The sequence below is a fragment of the Sturnira hondurensis genome, unplaced genomic scaffold (assembly GCF_014824575.4).
Source record: "Sturnira hondurensis isolate 20B ecotype Veracruz unplaced genomic scaffold, ASM1482457v3 Scaffold0004136, whole genome shotgun sequence".
Taxonomy (NCBI): domain Eukaryota; kingdom Metazoa; phylum Chordata; class Mammalia; order Chiroptera; family Phyllostomidae; genus Sturnira; species Sturnira hondurensis.
In genome coordinates, this window is record NW_028076767.1 from 28092556 (window position 1) to 28104842 (window position 12287).

The 12287-nt window shown below is 41.7% G+C and overlaps 1 protein-coding gene across 1 annotated transcript in view; it reads left to right on the forward strand.

Annotated features, from left to right (window-relative positions):
- The window catches only part of STK4 (serine/threonine kinase 4), an 86722-nt gene that overhangs the window by 23202 nt on the left and 51233 nt on the right, over nucleotides 1–12287 (forward strand). The window contains exons 8-9 of the mRNA XM_037044140.1: nucleotides 1376–1504; nucleotides 2099–2285. Of these exons, the coding sequence (XP_036900035.1) occupies nucleotides 1376–1504; nucleotides 2099–2285 (316 nt within the window). The remainder of the gene's footprint in view (nucleotides 1–1375; nucleotides 1505–2098; nucleotides 2286–12287) is intronic.

Here is a 12287-nt window from a genome sequence, read left to right on the forward strand (position 1 = left end):
TAAGAGGAGGGAAACGATTTTATAGGCTTTCCAAGTAGAGAGAACAGGAAATAGGATATTCTTGCAAACAATTGGGTCTTATTTCCAAGTGCAGTGGCAAAATTCTTTTCCTGCCTGGCTGGGGTATTGATAAAGTCTTAGGGAAAAGAGATCTCCTGCATTGGGATCCTGCCACCCGGTGAGGTTTGCTTTCAATCCATAGAGCATTTACCAAGAACCTGGAGACCACATCCTTGAATAGGTCATAGGGAACAGAGAATGGAGTACAGAGAGAAACACTGGGGACAGTGTCAGAACAAGTTTGGAAAGCAACAAGCAACCGCCCCCCAAGCCCCCTGTGAATAATTTCTATATGTAACTTTCACAGCATAGATTTCTTACAGTTGTGCTACAAACAACAAAAATGTAAGATGGTATCAATATTTTAAAACTTCATTTTTTTAAAGATTTTATTTATTTATCTTTAGGGAGGAAGGGAAGGAGAGGAGAGAAACCTCAACGTATGGTTGCCTCTCATGAGTCCCCTGCTGGGAACTGGCCTGCAACCCCGGCATGTGCCCTGACTGGGAATCGAACCGCGATCGTGTGGTTCGCAGGCCCCTGCCCAACCCACTGAGCTACACCAGCCAGGGCTAAAACTTCATTTTTATAAATGAAACCCAGCAGTATTCCTATGCTTCAAGTGTCTCTGCTGATTAAGTATGTGAGCCTACATCTGTCACAGTGTTTGTGGTACTTCTGCAGTGACTTCCCTTTTACACTGAGTTCATTTTTACCTAAATACGTAGTTGGAAACACTATAGCACATTGAATAGACAGAATAAGCAGGGTGAGTAAATTGTTCATTGGTTTCTAAAGAATGTCTTTATTCCCTTTAAGCCCCCTACTCCAAACTCACCTCCCAAATTACTAGACAGCTTGCTTATCTCTTGAAAAAGTTTTCAGTATCATTTATCAAAGCGTATGTGTCCTCTGAGACATTAAAAGATGTATGGAATCCGCTGTATAACTTGTTGCTGCGCCCGAGTGTGGTGTCCCAGCCTCTCCTCCCATGCTGCTCCGGTTCTTCCAACATTGTAACTCCAGGCCCCCAGCACTACAGAACTTCCTCCCGGGGTGATTCCATCCTGTTGGGAATCTCTAGATTTGGCAGAGAGAAACTGGGGAGACAGTGCCAGCCAGGCCAGACAAGGTGGGCAAAGCCTGAATGTCAGTCTGCTCACAAAGTGACTGTGGTTGTTATCCAACGACAGACGAGAAAGATGAGCTTCATTGGCTGACTCGACAGCTGTTATCGAGTAGCTGCAGTGTGCCAGGCACTGCTTGGCACCGTCACCCATGCACTGTCCCAGCGTTGCTCCCTTTCTTGTTTAAGCACCCGTTTGTCAAGAGCGCCAAAGGAGTGTCGATACTGCGGGACTTAATTAACGAAGCCATGGATGTGAAACTGAAACGCCAGGAAGCCCAGCAGCGGGAGGCGGACCAGGAGGATGAAGAAAACTCGGTGAGTGGCACAGCTGGCTGTGGGCCTCAGGTGTGAATATTTCTTACTTCATGATGGCCGGGCTGGGCCGGACGCATGGATGTGGGATCAGCCTGGAGCTGGAGGAGACTCGTCCTGCATGACTGTCCTGTCCTCGCTTGCTCTTCTCATAACGCTTCCTGAGACACTTCCAATTTTTATTTTTTATTCAGTGCAACTTGTTACTCGGGAAAGAGAATGCTCAGGTCTGAGACTTGGTTTTTCTGTGTCCTTTGGGGGAATCGAGGATTCGTACTAAATGTGTACATCTGACACTACCAGACTCCTTCACAACCCTGAGATCCCGAGGGCGTGCATCTCAGCTCCTTGGATCTGTGTTGCAAAACTCTGTTGAGAAGGGGAGAGGGAGAAGGTCCTTAACGGTTAGATACACTGCTCTCACGTGGGTACATTTATGTTCTTTGGGCAGATAAGAGTGCTCTCAGCTCTACCAAGTGGGCTTAGAACCTCAGTAGTTGTCAAATCCAGAAATACTTGCCCCAAGATGAGTAATAGTAATTCGGAATACTTGCTCCTGGTCAAACCAGCCCCAGTTTGAGATTTGTCCTTTTACAGGAGGAGGACGAACTGGATTCTGGCACGATGGTCCGAGCAGTGGGTGACGAGATGGGCACTGTCCGAGTAGCCAGCACCATGAGCGACGGGGCCAATACCATGATTGAGCACGATGACACACTGGCGTCACAGCTGGGCACCATGGTGATCAACGCCGAGGATGAGGAAGAGGAAGGGACGATGAAAAGTAAGGCTCTGATTAAGTATACTCCCTGCTCAGGCGGACTGCACACGTTCCAGAGAAGACAGGTCCACGCAGTCCACGCAGGCTTGGTCTCCAGGTCTGCTTGATCTTCCACCACAGCAGGCAAAGCAGTCAGAGCACTGGAGGGAGGTGGGGAGGCCGCGGCTCTGGGGAGAGGCAGGCTGACACGTGGAGTCCGAGGCAGGAAGCCTCCGCAATTAGAAGGGACTTGCTTTTGAACCCGAATGGCCGTTCCCTCGTTGCCGGATGTCATTTTCACCTCCTTGTCCTGGATCTGTGCTGGCAGGCATGTAGGTTGTTGTGACGCATAATTCTGAGCTATTGACTCTGCATGTCTCCAACCTGTTTTCTTAATATTCTGTATGTCTCACCCAGGTTTACCAATACTTAGTCTATTCAAAATGATTGTACAGAGTTAGAAGTCCCATCAAATTCCTTCACGTTTCAGCCCATCCTCACTCCTTACCCTGCGGGTCCTTTTTTGCCTGTGACTGAGGCCTAATACCCATGTCCAGCTCTTGTCATGGTGCTGCCCTCTCCTGCCTCCTTCATTGTTTCCCTTCCCCTTGCTTTGTGTTGCAGACCAAGTCACAGACAAAAGGGATTTGAGAGTACAAAGTGATGATAATTGAGTTGCATTAGTACAGCCTAAACTTTGCACAGGTTTAAACGTTTAAGTCTCTTATGATCTTTTCATCATTATCTTTTTTTCTCCCTTTTTTAAAATTTAAAGTTTCCTCCTCTAAACCAGGCATAGGCAAACTATGCTCCACATCCCAAATCTGGCCTGCCACCTGGCTTAGACAATAAAGTGTCATTGGAACATGGCCACGTCCATTCATTTACATATTGTCTATGACTACTGTTGTGCTACAAAGCAGAATTGAGTATTTGTGACGGGGACCACATCGCTTCCAGAGCCAGAAATTTTTGCTGTCTGGTTCTTTACAGACAGAAAAGTCCTCTCACCCCTTCCCTAGACACTCTGCTTTGCGAATGATAATTCGGTGAGAAATTTTTCTTCAGTGCAGATTGTATCGCAGGTACTTGGGTAGACGCAGAGAGTAGGGCAGGGAATGAGGACACAGTTCTCGCCCTGGAGGAGCTCACGTCTAGTGTGAGAGACAGACCATTGATTATACTTGCGAGTACGAAATGAGCTCTAAAATAGAGGTACTGCGGGGTGCTGTCGAAGCAGAGTGTTTTGTTTAGACTGGGGGTTACTGAAAAAGCCCCGAAGGAAAAAGGCAGGCAGGTCGGTGAGTGAGTGGTGGGTTGGAGGTGTTCTGACAGGGAAACCGAGTTTCCATAGCCCTCTCATTTCACCTTTCAGGTGTTTGTATCTGTGATCAGCCCTTTGTTTCTCAAGGGGGAAGGTTTTACTCTTGTTTCGTTTGGGGACCAAGGCTCCTCATTGGCGGTTGGCCCCTGATCTTCTGATCTGGTTGAAACCACAAAGATGGGGAAAGAGTAGGAATACTGTCAATGGAGATATAAATTGTGTAACTTTTCTGGAAGGTAGTGTTGATTAGGAGTTTAAGGAGTTTGGACCTTTGACCCAGTAAATTCCACTTCTAGGAATCTGGTCCAAGAAAATAATTGAAGATATAAGTAAATTATATCAAGAATTTTTCAAACATATTACTTAAAATTGGAAAAAAACCCAGCCTGGATTAAGTTCAATATTTAGTACAGATGTTTGGTCAAATAAATTATGACCCGACCACAGGACGGACCATATGACCACCGTACTATGCTATGTAAAAATCCTGTTTGGGGAAAAATACTTAGGATACTTTATTGAGTGAAAAAGGAGGAGTCAAAATTTACAAAAGGAAAAAAATTAACATATGTTAATATGTATATAAAAAAAAGACTGTCCTGGCTGGTGTGGCTCAGTGGATTGAGCACCGGCCTGTAAACCAGGGGGTCACAGGTTTGATTCCCAGTCAGAGCACATGCCTGGGTTGCAGGCCAGGCCCCCAATAGGGGGCACATGAGAGGCAACTACACATTGATGTTTTTCTTCCTCTCTTTCTCCCTCCCTTCCCCTTGCTCTAAGAAAAAAAATAAAAATAAAAATAAAAAAATTAAAAGGACAACAACAAAAGAGTTAGAGAGAAAGAAACCAAATATTAGAAGTAGCTCTTATGGACGACAGGATTATAGATATTTAAATTTATTTTCCAGCATTTATTGGAAAACAAAAATCCCACCAAAAACACTGCTGGTGTCATAGGGCATCCTGTAAATTAGGACTTTGAACTATGTGTTGCCTTAAGAATCATTTTTTTTCTTTCCTTCTCTCACTGCTTTTTGTGGCCTAAAAATGGATATTTACAAAGCGACATCTGTCACTCCCTGCCGGTCTCTTTAAGTTCATGTCTCATTGTACTCTTAGGGCGTGTTCCATCCCCTAAACTCAGGACTGAAGCACCCTGGGTAAACTGTGCCTGGGGCTGTATAAACTACCAAGTGAATGCTTTGAACTAAATTTAGTTTTCTTTTTTTTAAGTAGTTCATGTGATTTGTCAGGAAGGTTTGTTTTGCAGTAATTCTTTTCTTTTTTTAAGTCACCCATGTGATTTATTAGGAAGGTTTGTTATTCAGTAACAAGCTGCTGACCTCTAGTCTTTTGCTTCTAAGTGCCATATCTTTGTTTGAATTAATTACGCAGATGATTATAATCACCATGCACTATATCGAGGCTGATCCATAAACGTGTTCCTCCACATGTCATGGAAAATCTGCCTTTTTTATTTAAAGAATTAATTTTGCTCCAAATGTAATTTTCATATTTCAAGTGCTAATTAATTCAGTGGGTTGTTTGTTCAGCTTCTGAGCTTGGCTAGTTTTAGCATACCTAATGCGAAACATGCATCCTTTATTATAGTCATGATGAAGAAACATTTAAAAACCTACCCAAGCCCTGGCTGGTGTAGCTCAGTGGATTGAGCACAGGCTGTGAACCAAAGGGTTGCCATTGGATTCCCAGTCAGGGCATAAGCCTGGGTTGCTGGCCAGGTCCCTAGTGGGGGCCATGTGAAGACAACCACACATTGATGTTTCTCTCCCTCTCTTTCTCCTTCCCTTCCCCTCTAAAAATTAAAAAAAAAACCAAAACCCTAACCAGTCGCAGCTGAGTGGTATTCAGTACACTCAGTTCACAGACAGTCTGCCACAGGTCTTACAGTGCAGTTTAGGGGTCACAGGTTTGATAGGTTCACCACTTACTTTGAGATCTTCACCCTTTAGTGTTTTTAGAGTTATTTAAACTTTTCATTATGGAAAACTAAAGCATGCACATCTACGCAGAATAATATCATGACTCCAGTGGACCTGTCTCCCAGTTTCAAAAATGATGAACTCACTGCCCATCATATTCAGTTCCCCCTCTCCCTCCAGGGAAAGAAACAAGCTGAAATAACTTAGGGCAAACCTCAGGCATCGTATCAGTTCTTCAGAATTGATTTTTAAACATTTAAAGGAGACTGTTAGACTTAAGTCTGACTCAGATGCTATCTGTGTTGCATTGGATAATTCCCTTTCCTGGTAGGGCCTCTGTGCCCTAATCAGTAAAATGAAAGAATTATTATTATTTAAAAAAAATTTAATTGAATTTACTGGGGGTGACATTGGTTGATAAAATTATATGGGTTTCGAGTGTACATTCTAGAATCCCCCGTGTGTATATTGTATTGTGTATTCACCACCCAAAGTCAGGTCTCCTTCTGTCACCATTTATCCCCTTTTACCCTCTCCTCCCTCCCTCCATCCCCTTTCCCTCTGGAAGTCACCACACTGTTGTCTGTGAGTTTTTGTTTTTGCTTAATCCCTTTACCTTTTTCACCCAGCCCCCACCCTGGCCCCTCTGACAGCTGTCAGTCTTTGTATCTATGAGTCTGATCCTATTTTGTTTATTTTGTTCATCAGATTCCACATATAAATGAAATCATATAGTATTTGTCTTTCTCTGAATGGTTTATTTCACTTAGCGTGATGCCCTCCAGGTCCATGCATGTTGTCACGAAAGGTAAGATTTCCTTTTTGTAGCCAAGCAGTGTTCCAGGGTGTAAATGTACTACGGCTCTGTCGTCCACTGACCTGCTGATGGGCACTGGGGCTGCTTCCAGACGGCCGTAGTGGATAAGGCTGCAGTGGACACAGGGCTGCGTGTATTCCCAGAGTGGAATTGCTGAGTCACAAAGTTAAAGAATTATTATTATTATTTTTAAGATTTTATTTATTTATCTTTAGAAGGGAAGGGAAGGAGAGAGGGAGAGAAACATCAGTGTATGGTTGCTTCTCATGTGTCCCCCGCTGGGAACTGGCCTGCAACCCAGGCATGTGCCCCGACCGGGAACCAAACCGCGATCGTGTGGTTCACAGGCCCACGCTCAATCCACAGAGCCACACCAGCCAGGGCTTAAAGAATTATTAAAGAATTTTGCTTGTCCCTTGTAGCTGTAATAGTCCACACGTTTATAAAAACCATATAACTCACAACTAATACTCTCTATGAAATTATTCAAATACTTCTGGAAATTTTTCCAGGGAATGTGAAAAAGAAGGAACATTTTATATGTAGATGGTCCCTGCAGAGTTATTTATAATAGTGGAAAATTAGGAACAACCAAAATGCCCAGCAATGGATAAATGATTAAAAAGACATTGTTAAGTGTGCTAAATATTAAAAAGGACTACACAACAACATGAAAAATACATATGCTTATAAGTGGAAAATAATCAGAAAACAGTATCTAGACAGATTACTGCAGTGTAGGAGCTATACGGGCATAAAGTCAGGAATAGGAGTTCTTTGGTGGAGTACAGGTGAACTACTTTCTTTAACAGTTCATTAATATTGGTATGATATTGTTGACATAATTTTTAATACAGCAAGTGAGGGTAGAAGTAAATGAAATATCTAACTTTTCTAAGACATATACATTTTTTAAAAGATTTTATTTATTTTTAGATAGAGTGGAAAGGAGAAAGAAGAAAGAGAAACATCAATGTGTGGTTGCCTCTCATGTGCCCCCCACTGGGGACCTGGCCCTCAACCCAGGCATGTACCCTGACTGGGAATCGAACCAGCAACCCTTTGGTTTGCAGGCTGGCACTCAGTCCATTGAACCACACCAGCCAAGGTGACAAATACATTTTTTTAAATTCTATAAAATATAGTTAGTTGTCAACATGTATCAAAAATTCAGAGACGTTGCACCCTGGCTGATATAGCTCAGTGGATTGAGCATGGGCCTGCGAACCAAAGGATTGTGGTTCGATTCCCAGTCAGGGCACATGCCTGGGTTGTAGGCCAGTTCCCAGCAGGGGACACATGAGAAGCAACCATACATTGATATTTCTCTCCCTCTCTCTTTCCCCTTCCTTCTTAAGATAAATAAAAATCTAAAAAATAAATAAATAAAATTAAAATTTTTTTCAGAGAAGTTCCTAAACAGAAATTACTAATGCAAGAATCTTTTTGTTTTCATGTTAAAGTTTCTTTAAAATTACATTCTATGAAGCCAGTGCAAATGGCTGTAGTGGTATGTGTGTCTTTTCTTAAGTTTTATAAAGGATAACAGTTATAATTTTAATTTTCAAGGATTAAACATTTCACAGAAATTCAAAGAAGACACCAGTGGAAAGCTATTTATTTTCACAAATTTTAACTGATCAAAACTTCAGTTCTCTTCAGGGTGGGGGAAAAGTAGGTTTACAGTTGTGAGTGTGTGAGATACAGAATTTATTCTTGTGTTATTATTTATGAATTATTGTATTACTTTTCATACAAACAACTGTAAACCTACTTTTGTACCATAAACCTACTTAAGAACCATAGAGTTAAACCATGGCCCACACAACTTTGAAAACACATGTTTGGATAAAATATCAGTTTGGAGATATTGAAAGGCTTCTGCTATTTGTTTATGTAAGTGGGTGGGGTTTTTTTTTGTTTTTTTTTTGGATACGAGCTGTAGAAGAACTTTATTTAACCCCCAAGAACAGAAGGACTTACTCCTAAGTGACAAGAGAGGTTCTGTCAGTGTTAGGATTGTTGTATTTCCTTTGGCCAGCAGAGGGAGCTCTGTCATAGGTTATGAGTTAACATTGTGTTCCCATTTGTGTTCCCAAATCTCCCTTCTATGGTAGGATTTATTCAAGATTAAGACCATTATTTATTTTTAAATCTATTTTAAGTAAGCACAGCAACACTAGGGCAATGTCTTTATTTTATTTAGGCAGGAGTTTTGATACCTCATACTTCGCCAAGTTCAAATAAAACTGAAGTCAGCCAAAACCTGTCAAATAAAATTTCCCAGGTTTCTCAGAATTCTTAACCAGAATTGATATGCTCTTTCTGCATCGTAGTACCATGCATATAGTTTTGATACTTGTGCAAACTATCATCAGCTAAAATGACCCTAACCATGTATTTAAATAAAGTTTAAAAATGAAACTTCAGATTCTTATGCAGAACTGACTTGGGGAAAGTTATTTTAAATATCAAAATAAATACTAATAACAACAGCTTACAGCTTTTGTTGCGTAGCCTCTTTGGTTTCCATCTGATTCTCCATGTTTGCCTAGACAAGAGTCTAATGTTTTCTTTGGAAATAGCCTCCCCCCCGCTTTTTTTTTTTGACCAATTTGTGGAAGTTCTTTATTTTTATCAGTTATATGCATTGTAAATATTTCCTCTTAGCTTGTGACTTGTACTTTTAATTTTGCAAGGTCTTTTCTTAGAAAGTAACTTTCATTTTCATGAAGTCACACTTGTCTCAATTTTCTTTAACAATTTGCTTTCTGTGCCTTCTCTAAGAAATTCTTTGCTACCCAGATGTCTGAAAAAGTCTCAGATGTTTTTTCTATTAAGTTGTAAAGTTTTACTTTTCTCATTAAGACTTTATTCAATTAATATGTCAGAAACGTGTTTTTTTTTACAGTTGGAGCTGTAGTTACTTACTTTTATTCTCTCCATCTGAAACACTTTTCTCCCTCCACGTAGGCGCTTGGTTCTGTTGTCTCCTCAGGCTTCCTCTGACCTTCCGTCTAAAACAAATTTCCTTTCCCACGGTTCACTACTTGAAATTTAGGTCATTATTCTCCCATATAATTTTTAGCAATGGTGTATCAAATTTCATAAAATAGCACTGGGATTTTTGACTGAATTGCATTGACTACATAGACTAATTAGGTAGGTTCGCCATCTTTATGATGTTAATCCTTTCTGCTCTTGAACATGGTTTGTCTTTTCATCTGCTTGGCTTATTTCTTCTATCCTTAGAAAGCTTTGTAATTTTATCCACCAAAATGTTTTAGCTCTTTGTTAAATTGATTTATTTTGGATTGTTTTATTCAGGGTTTTCTGGAGGTGTTTTTTTTTTAAGACAGTCTTACTGTCCGTGAATTATAATCTGAGATTTTCCTTTTGATCTTTGTACTCACACATTTTTCAGTGTTACCAAGACCTCCCACTGTGGTTTTAAATAGTAGAGGTGATGGTGGGCGTTCCTCACCTGAAAGAAAATTCTCCCAGTGTTTTTACTGTTTAAGTCTGACTTTGCGGCAGGATTTGGTACAGAGACCCACTCATGATCAGGTAAAGAAGCTCTTACTTATTTCTAGTTTAAGAGATTTCATTTTTTAATCAAAATTGGTGTTAAATTTTATTGTTTTTTGAGTTGAACCCTTAACTGTTTAATTTCCCTTCTTCCTGATGCATTCAGTTCCTCTAAGTTCTGTTTTAGCCGCACCCCGCAAGTTTTGTACGTGGTACATTATAAATCTTTTCCCCAACTTTTGGGGCTTTGTGCTTTTTTATACATTTACATTTCTTCTTTATCCCATTAATGATTCAGAAGTGCTTTTTAAAAACCACTTATTTTTGCATTTCAGTTTCAGAGACTTGCAGTTAGAGAATGTGGTCTGTGTGGCCTCCTTTCCCTGGTGTTTTCTTGGGACACTTGTGTCCCGGCATGTCAGTGATACTGTTTCCGGTACTGGGGTTTCACGGTATCAAGACACCGTGTGACGATGAGCAGACAGGTTTTATAAGTTAGCTAGCCAGTGGGATGGAGGGACATTTTTAGAAACAAGTCTCAATTTGGGATAGTGTACAAATTGAAAGAGTTTCACTTACGAGTTTCCTAATAAAATGATATCTTGAGGTGGTTGTTTTTACTAACTGATTCAGGTATTCTTTCATTAATATTCATTAATATTGATAGAAGGATGTGCTTCAAAAAATCAGGCATGTTTAGAAATGCATTAGTCAGTATTTCTGTATGTCATTTGGAGTATTATATTGGGTACGGAATACCATTAGTGCTGTGAAAATAAGGACATTTTATAGATATCGTCTCCTGTGCGTTCTATATTCAATTATACACGGGTTTTGTTGGCGTGTCTTAATATGCAGAAAAATGGTTTTAAAAGAATTTCTCCTATGTTTTATTGATCATCATCAAACAGGTCATTGATACTTAGGAGCTAAAATGACAGCTTCTAGTTCTGTACCAGAAGTACAGAAGGAATCCAAGCTTGAAGCGTATCTTTTGGTAAAAGAGCATGTGATTTAATAATACTGTACGTATAAAGTATATTTGAAAGCCAAAAAAAGACTTTTGCAGAGGCAGTGATAACAAAAAAGTCTTGGAGCACCTGAGGTCCTTGGTGCATGTAGATTTCTAGTTTAGCAGGTAAATGCTGTGGCCTCCGATGAGGAAATGACCGGCCCCAGGATGGCCGCTTAAAATAATGTGCACCCCGTCCACTAAAGACTGGACACAGAGTTCTCTCTCCTAAGGCTCGTTGGCTGTGTGATACCTTCTTGTCCCTACCGCATTCCCGAGAGAGGGGCCTCACAGTCGGTCCCCTTCCTGGCTCCGGGCCTGTGAGGCCACGGGGTGACCGTGTTGAAAGGTGGTTTCTGTGGACTCAGCCTTTCTTTGAACTAAGGGGAGTGAGTAGACGGTTCCCTTTAAAACTTGCACTCTGTTTATACATTTCTAGTTTTTATTCCAGAGCCATTGCTGCACGAATCTCTTTGAAATCGCATCTGAAAGTGTCGTGGTGTAATTAGGTTATAGCAGCTCGGAGCCTGTTTTAGGTGGGTCACTGGAAGGTGTCGCGCGGTAAAAATGCCCTGCGTCGGTGGTCCCCCAGAAAGGCCCTGGGCCCATGGAGACGCCTGTTGTTGCTGTGAGTTTCCTCGTGTAAAACCCTAGTCCAGGCTGTAGTGGGAGGGCTTGCATTTCACCACCGTCCATCAGATACTGGCGCTGGGGCTGCAGGAGATGGAAATTCTTGACTCCCAGCCTAGCTTCTTTCCGCCTGCGGTCATCTGAAGGGGCCGTTGGACACTGCCTCCCTTGTGTGCCGTCTCGGCCTCGGATGATGGCACTTGCAAGGACAGTAAGTAGAACAGAAAGGACTGCAGGTATCTTAACGCTGCTTTTACCACAATAGGCCTACTGTCCAGGGTCTGATCCCTATGACGTTTAAAACTGTCATCAGAGAATATTAAGTGGTCGTATATCCTTGCCACTCACAGTCAGCAGCGTGTGAGAGTTCCAGAGAGCACAGTTATGCCTACCAAAGCTAAAACTTAAAACTCCACTTTTGTTAGAATCCCATTTCTGGGTAAGAGCAGGAGAAAGAAAAAGAAGGACTGGAAAGAACAGTCATTTATGGAATCAGTAATTTGGTCAGAAACTTGGCTCAGAGTCTGAGGGACTGAGTCAGATGCGGCCAGCTCCTTCCTTTCTTTGAGCCCCAAGTTTTCTACTGTGAAAAAAGGGGGCATAAAAGACCCTCTTTTTCAGGGTTGTGAGGACGGTACGTAATAGTCCATGGAAAATACTGAGTTAGCGGTGGCGTTTTCATTGGACCTAAAATCTCCTTGCACCAGGGCTGCTTTCCAGCAGCCTGACTCCCTTCCCTCGCTAGTGAGCTGGTAGCTTTTACTCCTGATGT